The 17,016-nt window shown below is 57.1% G+C and overlaps 1 protein-coding gene and 2 long non-coding RNA genes across 4 annotated transcripts; 2 read left to right on the forward strand and 1 right to left on the reverse strand.

Annotated features, from left to right (window-relative positions):
• The first annotated feature begins 690 nt into the window (after positions 1–690).
• On the forward strand, positions 691–2,008 carry LOC103560635 (uncharacterized). The gene is made up of 2 exons (XR_547245.2): positions 691–892; positions 1,782–2,008. It is a non-coding gene; the product is annotated as an uncharacterized lncRNA (long non-coding RNA).
• Positions 1,958–6,981, reverse strand: ZNF503 (zinc finger protein 503). Its single transcript, XM_070566634.1, has 2 exons — positions 5,233–6,981; positions 1,958–4,508 (listed from the first exon to the last, which is right to left on the reverse strand). The coding sequence occupies exons 1-2, from the start codon at positions 5,536–5,538 to the stop codon at positions 2,889–2,891; spliced, it is 1,926 nt and encodes a 641-aa protein (XP_070422735.1). The 5' UTR covers positions 5,539–6,981; the 3' UTR covers positions 1,958–2,888.
• A 76-nt stretch (positions 6,982–7,057) lies between these two features.
• LOC139074744 (uncharacterized) lies at positions 7,058–13,204 on the forward strand. Of its 2 annotated transcripts, XR_011524462.1 has the most exons (3): positions 7,058–7,322; positions 10,376–10,464; positions 11,501–13,204. It is a non-coding gene; the product is annotated as an uncharacterized lncRNA (long non-coding RNA). The 2 variants fall into 2 exon arrangements; XR_011524465.1 differs by lacking the exons at positions 7,058–7,322; positions 10,376–10,464 and adding an exon at positions 8,049–8,213.
• The last annotated feature ends 3,812 nt before the right edge of the window (positions 13,205–17,016 follow it).

Raw genomic sequence — 17,016 nt, forward strand, 5'->3', positions numbered from 1 at the left:
TCCGAAGACATGAGGCAAAGGAGGACGAAGTGTGTGGGTCGGAGTGGCCAGGGGTGTGTGGCTGGTGCTAGTGAGAGGGTGAGCAGGGGCCTGGCCTTCCTGTCCCAAGCCGTGGGCACTGGAGTCGGTGGAGACTCAGGTCGCACCACCTCCTGGAACGTCCTCACCTCCCACTGGGGGTGGGGAGGGGGTGGAGGTCTGTTCGAAAGCCTGAGGGTGACAAGCTACCTCATCGGCAAGGGTTCTCCAGGAGCCAGGCCCAGACAGGCCCAGCCCAGGCTCTCTTAGCCGGACCAGAGTGGGAGCAGGGTTGCGGTGTCCCCAGACACCACCGGCCAGGGTCCTCCTCGGGCGCCAGCTCCGGTTCCAGGAGTCGGGAGGTCGGAGGCGCTGGAGGCTGACCCCCTCTGCGGAGGCGGTGACGGAGCCTGAGTCTCCACCAAGTCCTCTCCAGGCGCAGGCCTGGGTGCTCCCCGCGGCATCCTGGAGGTCGCCGGAGCTGCTTTGCGTGCAACCCGGGAAGAGGCCCCGCAGCCGCGAGGCTGACGCTGGGAGGAGAATGAAAAAAAACCTCAGTCACAAACCCGCGAGCAAATGGTGGCGAGGGCCGCGCGGTGGACCGACCGAGGCCCGAGGCCGAGGGCGGCTTCTGCAGGGCGGTTGAGCCTCCCGAGGCAGCAGGGGGAGCTTGGCATCGAGGGAGGCGGGTAGTTCGGAAACCCGGAACAACCTGACCCCAGGGAGAGGGGAGTTCGGGGTGCGCGTTCAGCGCTGCGACTGCGTGTTCCTGGGATCCCAGAAAAGGCGTGCTCTGGGCCCAGAGCTTCCGCGGACCCGGGAGGGCGAGTGCCCAAACAGCCAAAGGATCAGAGCTTGCTTCCAGGCCTGGAGTGTGAGTGTGTTTGTGAGCAGGAGGAGGATTGGGGGGTGGGGGCTGGGCCTCGGACCTCCCCCCCGCAAAAGATTAGGGCTCTTCTCTGCGTGGCTCCATTGCCGCTTCAGGCAGCTCAGCCCCGCCACTCAAGTCAGGGAGAAGAGACCGGTGCGCACCGCCGGGATCCGCGCCCGGACGGAGGGTCCCGCCGCGCCTTTGCGGAGCGGAGCTCGCAGCCCAGAGCGGTACTCTGCACTCACTTGGTCGCCCCAGCGAGGGTTAGAATGGGCGCCAGGACCCTCGCGGAGCCGAATGTGAAGGGGCTTCCAGGTCCCGTGCCCCGGCGCGCTCTCCTGCGGCGCCAGACTGGGATAGAGCGCGGGCTGCAGAGAAACTGGGACGCGGAAAAGCAGCTGCGGCGCCAGCCTGCCGCGGGTCCCGACTCTGGAGAGAGGAAGGAACCCGGAGGGCGCTGGAGGGGGTCGGCTGGCGGCCACCTCTGGCTCTCGGCAGCCGGAAGAAGAAAAGGAGAGCGAACTCACTTTCTCCCGAGGGACAAGAGAGCTCGGCGCGCTCTCCCCAGGCCTAGGACACAGGTTCCCAAGTGCCGGCACTCCGTCCTTCCGCTGCCTGCCCGGGACAGGGGATACTTGGAATGCGGAGAGGGACAGCGGGCAGCGGCACCTCCCTCGGGCTAGTCCAGGCCTGCGCCGCTCTCTGCACAAAACGAAACCCAAACTCCCAAAAATCTCAAGAGGGAATTTTTTTTTAAAAAAATCTTATTTTTCCTTCTTTCACTTTTAATAAACCGGCTGCTGGGAAAAAACTTAAAAACGAAATGGGCAATAGCTAAGGAGAGTATCTTTCTAAATTGTGTAATCTCCTCTTTAAAAATATTTTCCCCAAGGCCAACCCCACGACTGGCCAGTCCTTCCGTAGCCTTTGCCTGTTCCTGAAAATCACAACAAAACAATCGGAAATGCGGCCACCGTCCCGGGAAGGAGTAGCCCTGAGGCCCGGGGACCACACTGCTGCAGAATGCTCTTCTTTCTGTTTAACCGAAAAATAAAAAAAGATAAGAAGAAGTAGTAAAACCTTTTAATAGATCAAATATACGGAATTTTAATCTTTAAAGCGATACATTGTCTATTATTTTAGTACATGACGTAAACCTTACTTGTCCCCTTCTTGGCGGTTGGACTTAAAAATTAAAAATAGTTGTGTTCCTTTCAAAGAACAAAATAAGGCAAATGAGGTTTGGAATAGAATTGTTTTTCCTTTTTTTTTTTTCTTCCAGAATACATACAAAAAAATACCCATTCTCTTTGGATGGTGTACACCTTAAAAATAATTGCAATCTGAAATCAGAGCTGAGAAATTGTGACTTGCTTTGTTTTCATTTTTTGTAACAAACATGCATGTAAATTTGTGTTTCTATCAGACATTAAATAAGAACGTACGATACAATCATAGCAATTTTAAAGTAACGTTAAAGAGAAGACCTCTAGTTCTGTGGCGGTTTTGTATTTATTTATAATCTACAAGGGACGGGAGGGTTTGTTTTCCACATTTTTACCCTCAAGTTTTAGTTCTTTTCCCCTCCTCTTTATTTTTTTGTTTTTTTACCTACGGAGCTCAAACTAAATAATGCACTTTTGAACCACGGGTCCGCTTGGAGCTAACATAAATAAATACCAGTGTCCACCGACGCAGTCCTCAGAGGAACACTTTCTCAATTATTTTTTCCTTCTTTTTCTATAAAAAGTCAAATGATATTTTTTCAACTTTTATAAAGTTTGGGTGGGGAGGTGAGAGGTGGGAGAAAGGGATGTTTCCCACCGGGTCTCGGTCGCTGTTTCGGGTAGATAGATATGGTATATATTTTTTTTCTTTCCTGGCCCGGGTCATCCCCAAGCGCGGGTGACAGTAGCCTCTGCCCCGTTCCCGCCCCTCCCTCGGCTCCTCCCCTCCCCCCAAGCTCCTTTCTCTCCCTTGCTAGCCCTCCCGACAGCCCTCACTGATACCCCAGTGCCGAGGCCGTGGTCAGTCTCTGTCCGTAGAGGGCGTAGGGGGAGTAGTAGGGTCCGGTGGCGGCGGGCACCGGCACGGGAGCGCCGGGCGTAGGGAGCGGGCTCTTAGAATAAGGGTGGTAGCGGCTGCTGAGTCCCAGCGCGTGATGGGGGCTGCGCAGCGCCAGCGTCCCGGGGCTGCCCGGAGCACCGGACGTGGGGATGTGCATGTGGCAAGCCATGGCGGCCGCCGCGGCGCTGGCCAGGGAGGACGAGCTGGGGTAGCCCGACAGCAGTTTGTCTGTCCCAGGGAATGCCGTATGGGTCCGCAAGTGGCTCAGCAGCTCTTCGGACGTGGCGAAGCGCTTGTCGCACGGCCCATTGGCCGACACCCAGTTGCAGATATGGGGGAGCGGGTCGTTAGGGAGCATGAAGCCGTAGGGGTAGAGAGGGTGGCCGGCCAGGGAGGGCGGTGTGGCGCCGGCAGCGGCGGCAGCTGTTAGCGATGAGTGCACGCCGTGCAGCGGGTGCGTGGGGTACACCAACGGGTATCCGGACTTGAGCGCCGCGGCTGGATCGTGCGCGCACGAAGCGCTGGCTGCCGCCGCCCCTGCCAGGTGGCTGGCGCAGTGGTAGCTGAGGCAGTACGGGTCCCGGCACAAACTGGCTGTCATCACGGACGGAGGCGACGCCCCGGCCAAGGGACTCGAGCCGGCCGGCTTACTGCAGCCCAGAGAGCCCGCCGCGGCCGCTGCCAGCTGCGCCCCCACCAGGCTGCCGGGCTTGGTGGGGTCGAGCGCCACGCCGTGTGGCAGGAACTGGGGAGGGTAGCCGGCGTAGGCCCCAGCCAGGCTGCCTGGGTAGGTCATGCCTGCGGGAGGCAGAGGAAACACTGTCTGGCCCGGCTTGTAGGGCGATACGGGCGCCACCAGCCCAGAGCCCAGCACGGAGGAAGAGGTGGGCGCGCTGGGGCCCGAGCCGGAGCTGGAGCCCGATGATCCGCCGCAGTCCGAGCCTAAAGCCTTGCCCCCGGGGCCCCCATCTGGGTGCTGGTTCACATCCACATTAATCCCACCACCGCAGCTAATCCGGCCGTGCGCCAACCCAGTGGGTCCACCTTCGGCCGAGGCGCCCCCGGAGCCCTTGCCGCTGCCACCGCCGCCGCCGGCGTCGGGGTCCTTCTTGTCGTCTTTGCCCTCCTGGCCGCCCCCGGCCGAGGGCAGCATGCCTCCTGGCGAGCAGGCCGAGGCGCTGGAGCTTGGGCTGCCTGTCCTGGGCGTGAATGGCTGGCAGGTGGCGCTCGGTACCCGGAATCCGGACTTCTCTGCCGAAACCCCCCCTCCGCCGCCCCCGCCGCCCCCTCCTCCGCCGCCTCCCGGCTCCTTCTTATCCGAGCCAGGTTTGGAGTACGGCTTGAAACTCGACTTGTCCTCCACGCCGATGTCGCTCAGCTTGAGGGGGCCCGACTTTGCGTCCTTGTCGCCCGCGGCGCCGCCGCCGGCACCGCCCGCGCCGCCCCCATTGGAGGCGACCGAAGAGAGTTTGGAGGAGGGCGAGGGGTCGGGCTTCCCGATCTGTGAGCATGTTTGCGCCAACAGCGCCAGCGGGCTCTTCTTGGCATCAAGCTGCGGAGTCAGGCATTGGGGGCGAGCGGGGGGGGGGGGGGACACAAAGAGAAAGAATGGGAAACCCTTTAGAATCCTGGCTTCTAGGGTTCAAACGGCCCTCCACAGCAGCCCGCGAAGATCCTCCCAGCCCCACGGCGCAATTCTAGGCGGCACCCCCACTACACACACATAGTCGCCCTTGAGAAGGCGGTAGCCCTCCCCCCCCATCAGTATCTTTCCTGCCTTCTCTAAGCGCTAATTGGATTTTTAGAAAACTCACAAAATGTTTGGGTTTCTGACTCCTTGCTCCAGAACTGTATCCCCCACCCTCACATCCTTAATTCTTCAGAGTAAGGGTATGAGCGGATGGTGCCTGAGGCTGGGTACAAATACCAGCTTCAAGGGAACGGAAGGACTGCGACTTTGGAACCATATTTCGGACTCCCGTCCGCCTTCCGGGCCGGGAGTGAGGGGGCCTGGGTCGGGGTAGCGGCTTTAATACCAAAGGGAGAGTAAGTTTTGCCTGCCTTGCCCCTTGGCATTCACACCCCAATCTATCTTCTCCCCTTTCCGCCCTAGTTTTAAGGTGCGGGAGCACTATCCTCTCTCCCCATCCCGGAGCTGAATCACTTCGACCTCCCTCCACCCCCAGATCCCAAGAGAAAGAAATCTCGTGGAGATTGGTGGTGGTGGTGGCACCCAGCTAGGTGGTCCTAGAGCGATTCGGGGAGAGGGTCCTTACCTCGATGGGGCTGACAGGAGTCGAAGGTAAGGGCTGCAAGTACTCGGGGTGCAAAATATGGCCAGTCCGTGCCGTCAGCATCTTCAGCACCTTGATGGGCAGGCGGTTAGCCTGGCGGAGAGGGTCAGAGGGAGGCACGGCGTGCACAAAAGGCTTGGTGCTGCCGGCCAGGGACGAGCCGGAGCCGGAGCCGGGGCCGGAGCTATTTCCAGAGAGCGCACTGGTCCAGGCAGGGTCTGCACTGCCACTGCCGCCGCCGCTGTGCTTACTGCTTCTTAGGGCAGAAAGCGAGGGCGCTGTGCTCATGACCCACCCGCGCACATGGGAGCAGCGGGGGGAGGGCTCCAGGAGGCGTGGGGCGGGCTTGGGGCTGCGCGCTCGCCCGGGGAGCAGGAGCAGGAGGAGGAGGAGCTGGCGCGGCGGCCACGGGTGCCCAGCGCGCCTTCTCGGCGCCTGGAGCCAGAAACGAATAATCCTGGGTGGCCCGCAGCGGAGCAGTGGCCGAGCGGGAGGAGCTGGCCCGACTGCAGCAGTGCCGGGTGGCTCGCGGTGTCCTCCTCCGGCTGTGCCCCTGCGCTGCGCACTCGCGGCCCGGCGCCGGCGCTGTGCTCTGCGATGTGAGCCGCTGCCTGTCCAGCCGGGGCTCTGGCGAGGAAACTCACTTCAAAAGCAGCTGCACCCAGGGGGAGATTAAAGCCTTTGCCGCCTTCCAATCAAATGGGAGCCCGAGGTGATTGGAGGGTCAAGGGGATGTGACGCGTCCCGCGCCGCCGCCGCCGCCGCCGCCGCCAGGACTCTCAGCGCGGGTTTTAATGGGCAGCTCCCTCTTCACCGCACCTCCTGCCTGTCCCCTCCCTCGGTTTCACTCAGAGGACGAGCTGGACATTTATTCTATGTTTGCTATCTGCCGCCGCCCTCTTTTTTCCTCCCTGTCGTCTTTCTTTTTCCCAGCTCGAAAATAAACTGAAATCTTTTGCAAGAGGGTGCATGTGAGGAACAGAGTGAGGGGGTGTTCAGAAAGAGCACCGGCGGGAGTCTGGACAACAGCCAGACTGTCAACTCCAGGGGCGAACAGTGGGCCCGCACACCAAATACTCTCTCGTCCTCGGCAATTGAAATCTCTCTCGGCGTGGCCGCCAGGGCAAGGAAAGGTGGGTAGCGGGGGTTGGAGGAAGTCTGCCCGCCCGCTTTGATTTCCCGAGATTCGGCGGCGGAGAAACCAGAAGTTAGATGGGCAGCAGAGCCAGTGGCGGCGCGGCTCGGCTCGGCTCCAAGCTGTGAGCCGGGATCCCCGCCCTTCCCGGCCACGTGATGCCCGGGGACGCGCAGATTGGGGCAAGAGCGGGGGTCACATGTTTCCTCTGTTTCACACTCAGCCCCCCCCCCCATTCTTACTCTCCCCTGCCACCCTCTCTCCTCCTCTCCCTCTGCCCCCCGCCACTAGTTTTTTGGGCATCTCCACCCCTCCATCAATTGTCAATGTTCCTCGACCGCAATCAATCAGTTATTTGTCAGCTCTTGTCAATCCGCCGGTGATTTATGTCAGCTTTTGTTGCTGATTACAAGGCGGGTGCGACTTGAAGGGAAAAAGAGGGAGAGAGAGACAGAGAGGAAGGAAGAGACCGAGGGGGAACCGGAGGAGGGGGAAAGAGGAGCAGCCTCCTGGGATGCGGGGGGGAGGGGGGGCGGTGCTTTAAGAAAAAGAATGAAAGAAGGGAAAGAGGCGCTCAGTGCCAGAAAAATGAACAGTGAGAGTAAAGTGCGCAGGTGTGCCCAGGGCGCAGAGATGGGTGTGCAGACCTGGGGTGTGCGTCTGGCCCCTTTCGGTGTCGGAGAGAGAGATACATCCTTCCATCTCTGGGGACTTCAGTTCGTTGGGGCGGCGGATTCCGGAGCGGCTGCTGGTACCCGAGGCGGGCAGCGGCGGCGTCTTACATGGGATATCCGGCTCTCCCCGCCATAGTCCCTCGGGGGCGTATAGCATGCGGAAGTCCGGCTGCCAGCCTGCTGCGGACCCCACCCTCCAAACTGGCCTGAACTCAAACTCGGAGTCTTCTTTCTAAGAGCCAACCTAACCTTAAGTCCTAGAGGTCAATAGTGGGGTTACCTCGGGGCCCCGCCTCAATTTTTTGAACCCCCCCCTCCCCCCCAGATCGTGGCTAGTGCTGAGAGGCTGCGAAGAAGAGGCTTGACCGTGGGTGTGTGGGGGAGATACGTCTCAGGCTTTCTCAGGCCTACCTCCCCTGTCCTCCCTCACTGCGCGCCATCCCTCCAAGCTTCGTAGCCGGGTTATTCCGGGCAGCTCGCTTGAATTTATTGTGACGCTGCGCTGGGACTGACCTGGGCTTGGGAGAGCAGGGGGAAGTGGGGGGAAGGGTAGCGGTGCTGCCTGTGGGATCACCGGCTCTTCCAGGGAAACCGAGCGGGACTGCCGCGTTCCCCTCGATTTGCACTGTCACTCGGGCTGTTTGGAAAGAAGAGGGGAGGCGCTGTGCGTGCCTCCATGTACTTGGATCTGGGTGCACAAGTGTGTATGTACGCCCATGCCGCTGTGTGAGTTGTCAGGGCTTTGATAACGTCCAGAGCAAGTTCGGGGGTCACCTCCAGAAACTCGCAGAAACTGGAAAGGGGCGAGCGGAGGACACATGCCTTTCCTCGGAAGGACTTGGAAGACTTTGAGTCTCCCCTCCCCCACTTTTCCGCCCCGGCTCTTCTTTTGTTGTCAAGTCCTTTTGATAAACGGTGGGGCAGGGAGAGTAGGGAGCCAAGAGCCAGTCTTTACCCGCATGGGGGGCGGGGGCTGGGCCTGGAGACCTGGTTTCGAGGGGCGCTCGCCCGGAACTGAGCCGCGTACGCCCGCCCGGGGGTCGGGTCTGGAACCTGCCCTCGGCGTGCTCGCTCTCTCTTTCACCACCCCATTCCCCTCTCCCCCATTTTTGTCTCTGTCTCCCACTCCGCACAGGTACCGAGAACTTTCTGGGGTGAGTTTTAGAATTATCTTGTAGGCATTCTTTTTTTCTGCGTTTTCATCTTATCCCTTGATTCTTTAGGTTGGTAAACTTCATGAGATGGTATCGTGACTAAAGATGATTTAGAGAAGAGGGGAGTGAGGCGGTGTGTATTTTGGGCTGCTGTTTGTTGTGTGTATGTGCGCGTGTGTGTTGGTGTAAGAACACATCTGCGTTCAAGGGGGCTTAGAGTGTCTGCCTTTGCGACAACAGAGGAAGGTGAGTCCCTGAGACGGGGGCGAGGCCACACGCGAGGTTGTGAAGGTTGTCTGAATAATCTTTGAGGAGCAAGTCCCAGGTGCCCGTTTCTGAGAGCAGGACAATCCTAAGCTGTCTCTGCAGGGCAGCGTGTCTGTGAGGTCGCTTGTATCCTGCGGGTGTGTTAGTGCCTGTCTGTGTCATTAAATGCCCGGCTGTCGACGTGTCGGCCTGGATCAACTGAAGAGTCCTTGGCTCTGCGAGCCTAGCCATGGGCCGCGTGTCTCCGCGGCCGCCCGGCGAGGCCGGGACATTGAATGCTGGGGGCGGCGGCCAGAGCAGGGTGACCGTGGGCGTCCCTCCCTCTCTTCCCGGAGTCTCCAGACTCAGTTCTTTCCCTCTCTTGGAATTCCAGCAGCTTTGTTTTTACGCCGTGCTGTTTAGAGGCGGTAGCCTCAGCACCTAAAGCCTGGGGGAACCAGAGAGTGGCCCCTGCGTCCCCTGGAATGGGCGTGCAGCGGTGTGGCCGCACAAGCTCGCGGGCCTACGCCGTGCGGCGCGCGCGCGGGTCGTGGTCTGCGTGCATTAGCTCTTCGCAAAACCCAGCTCCAAAGGTCCGAGCGCACGGGGGCGCCTGGGGGCCTGCGCACCCCGGGCTTTCTGGAGGTGCCAGCCTCCGGGCTTGCGCACCTCGCCAGGGAGGCCAAATCTTCCAAGGCCGCGCCGGCGGTGGGGGCGGGGGAGTTACTAATTACTGCGCGCTAGGCCTAAAGCCTCCAACCCCCAGCGGCGGTTGGCATGGATGTCCTGCGGGTTTTATTTGCACACAATGGAAATGATTTGTTTTCTCTAAAAAAGGAGTAGGCATGGCAGATATTTGAGGAGGGGGTGGGAGGAGAAGGAAGGGGAGAGAGCTGAGGAAAAAGTTTGAAAATGCCTTGAACTATTCACTGTCGAGATGGCTAATCAGTATTGAGGCCGGAGGGCAGGCGGGCCGCCTTTCACCGCCGCTTCGCTTTCATCTAGGGCTCGGCGGAGGCGCTCAATTAAAAGCCTATCAGTTTGTAAGTAAATCAACGCCTATCAGAGTTGTCACATCAAACAAAACGATTATTATTGCAGCCCGCCTCCCCTATTAATCTCCCTCGAAGATAATCCGCCTGACAGGTCAGGCCCGGAGAGCTGGAAAGCCTGGCCCAGAGCGCCCAAACAGTCCCGGACTGGCGCGCACCCCTGGGGGCCTCCCCAGCCCCATCCGGCCCCGCCTTGTGGTCCCCTGGGAGGGGGTAGAGAAAGAGCTTAAGGAGGCCGCTGGACCCAGGCCCGCGCCTCTGGACTGGAAGCGGGGCCCAGACTCGTGAGCCTGGTGCGGGACGGTCCCGGGCGGCCCTCGCCTCTTCTGGGGGCCGCGGAGGCACCCGGCTTGCGGGAGCCCCTGCCTGGCCTCGTCCCCGGACCTTGCCACGGCCTGCACTCTTCTCGGCTCGCCTCCCCGGCTCTTTTCCCCACCCTCTCTCTTTTCTCTTTTTTTGTTTCCTTTCCCGCTTCTTTCTTGGCTCTGTAATCATTTTCTTCTTTTTCTCCCCTCTTCCTTTCCCCTTTTTCTACTTGCCAAGGAATATCTCCTATTCTCTTTCCCTTCTCTTGGTATACCTTATATACCACTTCCGCGCAGTCACACTGTTTGAAGCATGGCATTCTCAGGGCCCGGGTTATTTCTCTGCGGCAGGGCTGTCTCAGGAGTGTGCAATTCCTAGGAACTCATGACAAAGTCTTTCCTAATTTCTCCCCAATTAGGGGCTCTCAGAAGCGCTGTGTCTGTTTAAGGGTTGGGTGCATTTGGAGGGGTGAGAAAAAAAGAGACCAAGGCAATGAGATGGATGGACGGTTGCAAGCGCCGTATTCTGAAATTAATATTTGGTCTTGGAATTTCACAGCTGTAACGTCCCCGACCTCGCTGATGGCGTTGCCTGGGCTTTGCAAATATGCGGAGGAGACTCACGGGGCATCTGGGCCTCAGCACTGAGTATGTGAGGGAGTGCCTAACATTTCATTAGTAAATACACCCAGACAACTGCTTCTATGGCCTCAAACTGGCCCTCCGCGGGCCGGGGTGGGCCTGGATTCCGCACGGGGGCGAAATTGTGGCCTTGTTCCCGGTGGCCTTCGGCTTCGCTCTTTGGGCTGCCTCGGAACCAAGCGCGACCTGCCCTTTTCCGCGCTCTTATTCCAAATCGACAGGCCCAAACGGCCACCGCCTGAGCCCAGTAGAGCCCAGATTGAGGGGTGGTTGAAGTGTCTGAGGGGAAAGGGCTGCCTGCGGGACCCCAGGCCCTGCTACCCTAAATGCCAGGTTCAGCGTCGGGCGAAGGCTCCTTCTCCGCACTGTATCCGAGAGAACCCCCAAGGCGCGGCAGTGCTGGCCGTCTGGGACTAGCCTCTCGCAACAGTCACGCCCGGGTCTGAGCCCGCGGATATCGGATAGAGCCCACCAAAGCGTGCTCGGCGCCTGGAGCTGCAGGACTCGTGGCCCCCACCCCGGGTTCCCGAAAGCCCCCCTATTTGTACGCACTTTCCACGCCGACCTGGTAGGAATATTTATTTCCATATCCAGAAATGCTGTGGCTCAATTATCTGCGTGCCTGCTTTTCTTAAATGTATTTATTTCACTGCTGCCACGCCGCATATGTTTAAAGAGGTACACTTTTAAAGAGGTACACTTCGCGCCTCAACAATGCAGAACTCACTCCAGCTATAGGAAATATTCGCTGGGTGATTATTTGGACATAAGTGCTATCTCGAGCCCAGACAACATCCAAGCAGGGGCTGTAAAAATACACTTGCTCTAAAATTTTTCCAACTTAACTATATGTGCACACACCGAGAATTTAAGGTATTTTATATCCCTCTATAGATCTAAACATTAAGACGTTATGTTACATGCCCTTGAAACCAGAAGCGATCTTCCGTTCACCCTGGACGTGGAGCTGTTTGTATAATATTCATCTTCCTGCACTTACACATGAATTTTGATCTAATAAATTCAACCTTGTCATTTTTAGAATCGACGGGATTTCTCTGGCTGGTGTTTGAGCTGCCTGTATCCGAATAAATCCAGCTCTCAAGCGTCCGGCAGGAAACGGCTCCGGGTTTGCGCGTACGCAGACGCATCGGCCAGCGCGGGACGCGTTGTGGCTCCTCCTGTTCGTGCCGCGGCAGGTCCGGCCTCTGAGGGAGGCTAGCCCAGCAGCGCCTTTAGGCCGAACGGCCGCTCGCGGCCCGGCAGTGCCTGGCAGCTCCCATCTCCGGCGGTAGTCGGCAACCGCTGGGCCAAGTCCGCCCGCGGCGAAAACTGAAAGCAAATTCCGCGGCAGATGAAGCCCGAACTTTCTTGGACGCAAGTTTGCAGTAGAGATTCGGTGGCGGCTTTGGGAGGACAGCGCGCTAGTGTGTGCGCGCGCAAGGTGGGGCGGTGGGCGAAGAGAGCACCCGGCGGCCGAGCCTGGCCCGAGGCGAAACACTAGGGAAGGCGCCTTCCTTTCTTTATTTCTCGCCAACTCCTCGGCTCCTGTCCGTAAAAATAGTTTCCAAGGTGCCTCGGACGCCCAGAATGTGTTTATGGGGATCGCACCAGAGAAAGGAAGGCTTTGTAAAAGTTGTAGAAAGAGCTTTGCGCAGCGTTCGCCCAGCGGGGTTCAAGAAAGCTTGGGACTAGCTCGCCTTCCCTGGGGAGGAATAGCCAGAAATTGGCCTGGGGAGCCCCCTGCCTAGTCCTGTCCCCTCACCTCCAACCCACGAGTATATAAGCTCTCGCTGCCTGCGCTGCAAACTTCTCGGCGCGGCGCCGCGGTCAGCGGGCGAGGACAGGACGCAGAGCGGGCCGGCAAGGCCGTTCCTCGGAGCTCTCAGCCCCAGCCCTGAGTGAGGCTTGCGCGGAGGTGAGAGGACGAGTGTGGTTCCCGCTCCCACTTGGCTGCCGAAACCGTCATCGCCGACCTCCCAACTCCCGGAGCCGGCGCTTCCCCTGGGAGCGGCGGTCTTGGGGGGCTGGCGAGGGCGCAAAGTGCGCGTGCGAAGCGAAGCGCACGAGGGCGGGGGCGGCCGCGGGTCTCTCCGCGGGGCCTGTCGCCGAGCCGGCCGCGGCGGGTGAGTGATGAGGGCAGAGAAGGGCGCCCATAAATCGTGAGTGTCAGGGCGAAAAACTCTCTTTATTGTCTGTGTGATGGATGGGCCCGGGGACGAGACACCAAATACTTCGTATCGCCTTTAAATGGGAACACATTTTCCGCGGCCATAATTCATGTTTTTTAAATAGAAAGTTTGAAATGTTGCCTATATTTCACCGGCCCTGACATATTTATGAATCGCTCCCTGCATGCAAATATCATTATTTAAAGCGCCGGGGAGAGCTGGGGGAGGGGAGGAGGCGCAGCCCCCGGGGCGTGGGGGTGGTGAACCGGAGAAATGCGGATGGAAGGGGGGCCATCTCCCTAAAGTGCGGACGACGAGGCGCGGGGAAGCCGTATCCGGAAACTGAGCTCACTGGGGGCTCCCCTCCTGCCGCCGGACCCCCGCACCGCAGCTCCGGGAAGTTTGCGCGGCTTGGGGCCGAGGACAGTCCCCCGCCCCCTGCTAGGAGACCAAGGGGCATTTTGCGTCCTTCTCCGAGGCTCTGATCCGAGCCTAAACCGCCTTTTCCAAGAAGGAAGTAAAAAAAAAAGAATTTAACAAACGCAAATAATAACAATCCAACATGTTTCGTGTTCTTTGCCGTTGCATCGATTTTATTGATTTTCATTCTGCAAACCTCAGAGTGTGCGCGCCCGAGCGGGACGACTGTCAGACCCCAGTCACCGCGGGAGTGGGTGGGGGATAACCCTCCGGTGCTGCAACCCCGTCCCGCCCCCACCCAACCAGCTCACCACCTCCCAGGCACAACGGAGCCTGCGCAAGACGCGGGGACACAAATGATCCGGCCCCCAACTCCTGGGGGCTTCAGTCCCGCCCCCTCTGCCTCTCCAGGGCACAGCAGCGCTCCTGAAGTCGGCGTCCGCCCTCCCCTAGCCCCACTGTCAATACAATCGCTTTAAGAAAAAAGTCGGATACGTGCCGTCAGCCTCTCCCTTGCCCGTCCAGCCTGGGAGGCACCCACACCTGCGCCCTCACTAGCCCAGTCTTTACCTGTGCCGTCCCCCTCGGCGCCTGCAGCCGCGCCGGTAACAGAGGAATGGAAGGGAGGGGAGTGGCAGGGACAGAAAGCACTGTCCAAGACAGCCAGAAACGCAGACCCAGGACCTCCTCTTCTGACTTGGCGTTGGGGCCCTGGCTGAACTCGCTCTAGTAGCCGAATTGCGCCGGGAAGAGAGGGCCGGGGGAAGGGCGTCGGGAAGGTAACCAGCCCGCGGAGGGAGGGGCCGGCCCGGTGCTACTTCCGTTGGGGGCGGGGCCGCGGGCTGCGCACCGGCCCCGCCCCCAGCTCACCAGGCTCCGCCCTCGCCGGCGGGGTCGCCGGATCTCAGGCCTGGGTCTGCGTTCTACCTGGTGTCTTGGGAGAGCAGTGGGCAGTTCCTTTTTCCCCACCTGGGGGTTCTGTCTTAGGCTTTTTAAATCACAAGAACACAAGCACAAACACATTAGCAACCTTGGCCCAAACTTGCACGTAAGACATTGTCAAACTTCGGTCTTTCGGTAGTCCTGAGACCTTTCCGGCCCAGAGGCTCTCAACATCCTCTGGGATCTGACCAGTCCTCCCCTCAGACAGTACGGAATACATATCCACGCCCACAGGGTCCCATCTGTCTTTCAGGAAGAACAAAAACAAAAGCTAACACTTTTTTGAGCGTTTGCTTTGTGCCCGATACTATCAAAGAACTGTGTATGAATTATGTCCTCGCGGCAACTCTCAGGTAAGTACCATGAATGCCCTGTTTTATAGATAAAGAAATTGAGGCAAGGAGGGAAGAAATCGGCTTTGCCTCACTCCCATCCCATCCATATCCGTATCATTTGCTTTCTTCAGATCTCTAGCATCCCAACCCATCACTCTGAGAGAATCTAGCGGGGCTTTTACTTACCTTACCGGGGAGTGTCCGCTGGCCTGTTAACCACAGTTGGGGCCCTGCTGAGCTGAGCCGGAGGGGGACCTGCACAGAGGAGGAGAAAACGGTCTGCATGGGGTGGGCTCAACTGCCTCTGGGCAGCTCCCAGCCTGATGGGGAAACTGGACCAAACCCCCGCTGTTTCCCTGTAGTCCTTGCCAAAGCCAGAGTGATCTTTTTAAAAAATCAAATCAGACTATGTTTCTATTCTGCTTAAAAGCTTCTGGGTTCTTATTGTTCTCAGGATCAAGTTGAGCCCGTGGCTGACAGGTCTCTTGATTTGCCTGAGCTTGCCTTTTCTGCCTTTGTCTGTCTCCTGCTCCTCCTCGCCCTGGGCTGCTGATCTCAATGGCTGCCTTTGGGTTACTCAAGTGTGCCATGCTACTTCCCACCTCTGGACCTTGCTAATGTTTTTCCTTCTACCTGGAATGACCTTCTGTCCTTCTCTTAGACTGGCTCCGTGCTCCTCTTCCTTCAGGTCTCAGCCTGCACACCACTTCCCTGAACCCTCCCACCTGGTACTGGGTGAGGGGTCCTGTAACCCTCTCTCAGAGCACTTACTAGACTGGGGACTTCCTGTTGAGAGTCTGTCCCATTCACTGGATGGTAACTCCCCAGGAGGCAGGAACTGGGTCTAATTCTTCAAGGAAAGAAGAAAAGGTTATTTATATATACTATCCACTGTGCTAGATGAATGAATGGTACCTTTTGGAGTTCACTGCACTTTTGCGGGCCACCAGTAAGTGTTCTCTATGGTCTCACATCCTAAGATGTTTTCAGTTTAATATGGGAGATAACACTAATCTCATGAAAAAAATAATTATTTTAAATCTCTATTTTCTAAATATCAAATATGGAAATGTTCAAGGAGGTTGGAGAAGAGACATACCTATGGTTTCCAGCCATTTATTCAGATTTTCCAAGTGCAAGCTGTGCTGGTTAACACAGTTTAAAGGAAAAACACCGCCCACCCCCGTGACCACTCCTCCCACCATTCAGGCATTATGTCCCAAGGCTCTAGCCCAGACACCCTCTCCTCTTCCTCACGTCACATATTATTGCTATTGTAGTTCAGTTCTTTATTACCTTTTGGCTGAGCTGCTGCTACAAGTACCTTCTAATTGTTCTGTACATCCTCAGCCCTTCTTGCCTCTAATCCATTATGCATACTCTTGCCAGGTTAATTTTCCTTTCTTTTTTTATGTATGTGTTTTGGTTAATTTTCTTGATCACATCATTCCCTCGCCCCAGAACTTCGCTGGCTCCCCATCGTTCACATGTGACACTTGGCTCTTCAGAATCTAGGTCTAATCTACTTTTCAAAGCACTGATTATCTTGCATTCCAAAATTATAAAACTATGTTCACTTCAACTAGCATAGCACTCAAACATATATAAAGAAAAATGTCATCTTGCCCATCTCCTCTCCATTTCCCAGCCAGTCTCCTGAGATATCTAGTGTTAACAGCCTGGAGTGTAACTTCTCTCCCTATCTCCATTCTCACCATACTCATATAAACTACACTTATGTGTATATGGGGCTATTATTGATGCGGGGTCGGTGAGCCAAGGAGTCGAAAGAAAGATTTCTTGGACTCTCAAGGTCTGGCAGTCGTGCTCTTTTATTTAGAGAATAGTGTAGAATAGCATGGGGACAGGACCCATGGGCAGTCAGAGCTTCTGCTGCTGCTGCATGGGGACAGGACCCATGGGCAGTCAGAGCTGCTGCTGCTGCATGGGGACAGGACCCATGGGCAGTCAGAGCTGCTGCTGCTGCTGCATGGGGACAGGACCCATGGGCAGTCAGAGCTCCTGCTGCTGCTGCATGGGGACAGGACCCATGGGCAGTGAAGAGCTGTAGGCATGGGGACAGGACCCATGGGCAGTCAGAGCTCCTGCTGCCCTGAGTTGAGAGTTAGGGCTAATTTTATAAGGCATGGGTACATGACTTATTTTTACTGGAAAAAAGAAAAGATGATGTAAAAAGTCATTAAATGATTTCAGTGCAGATGGGGTCTGGTTATTGTGCAGTCATATAACTTTAGATACGAATCTGGCCATATAGATCGGCATGTACGTGAGGATGCCCTGGGCTTCTCTCCCTGGGGCAGTCCTAATTCATACCATAAAAAAGAGTCCACTGAGTCATATAGTTTGGCATGTAGGCCAGGTCACCTTGGGCTTCTCTAGCTGGGGCAGCCTTAATCCACATCATTATGTCATTGCTTGTTTATACAAAAATGATTATATTAGAATTCTCTGCAACTTGCTCATTTGTTGATAACAAATAGGTCTATAGATATAGAGCTAATTAATTCATTTTTTTAGCTGCATAGAATGGATATACCTCACTTACTCAACCATTCGCCTGTTGATGGTCATATGGGTTATTATCAGTTTTTTCCACTAATAAAATTTCCTGCATCTGTATCCTTGCAGTCAGTGACTTTATTTCTATAGGATAGATTACCAAACGAACA

This window comes from Equus przewalskii, chromosome 1 (assembly GCF_037783145.1).
Source record: "Equus przewalskii isolate Varuska chromosome 1, EquPr2, whole genome shotgun sequence".
Lineage (NCBI taxonomy): Eukaryota > Metazoa > Chordata > Mammalia > Perissodactyla > Equidae > Equus > Equus przewalskii.

Bases quoted from the DNA above. Each gene is read 5' to 3' on its own strand.
- ZNF503 (XM_070566634.1), bottom strand. From the start codon at position 5,538: ATGAGCACAGCGCCCTCGCTTTCTGCCCTAAGAAGCAGTAAGCACAGC. The intron at 4,509-5,232 runs GTAAGGACCCTC...CTGACTCCGCAG, and splicing joins CTCCTGTCAGCCCCATCGAG to CTTGATGCCAAGAAGAGCCC.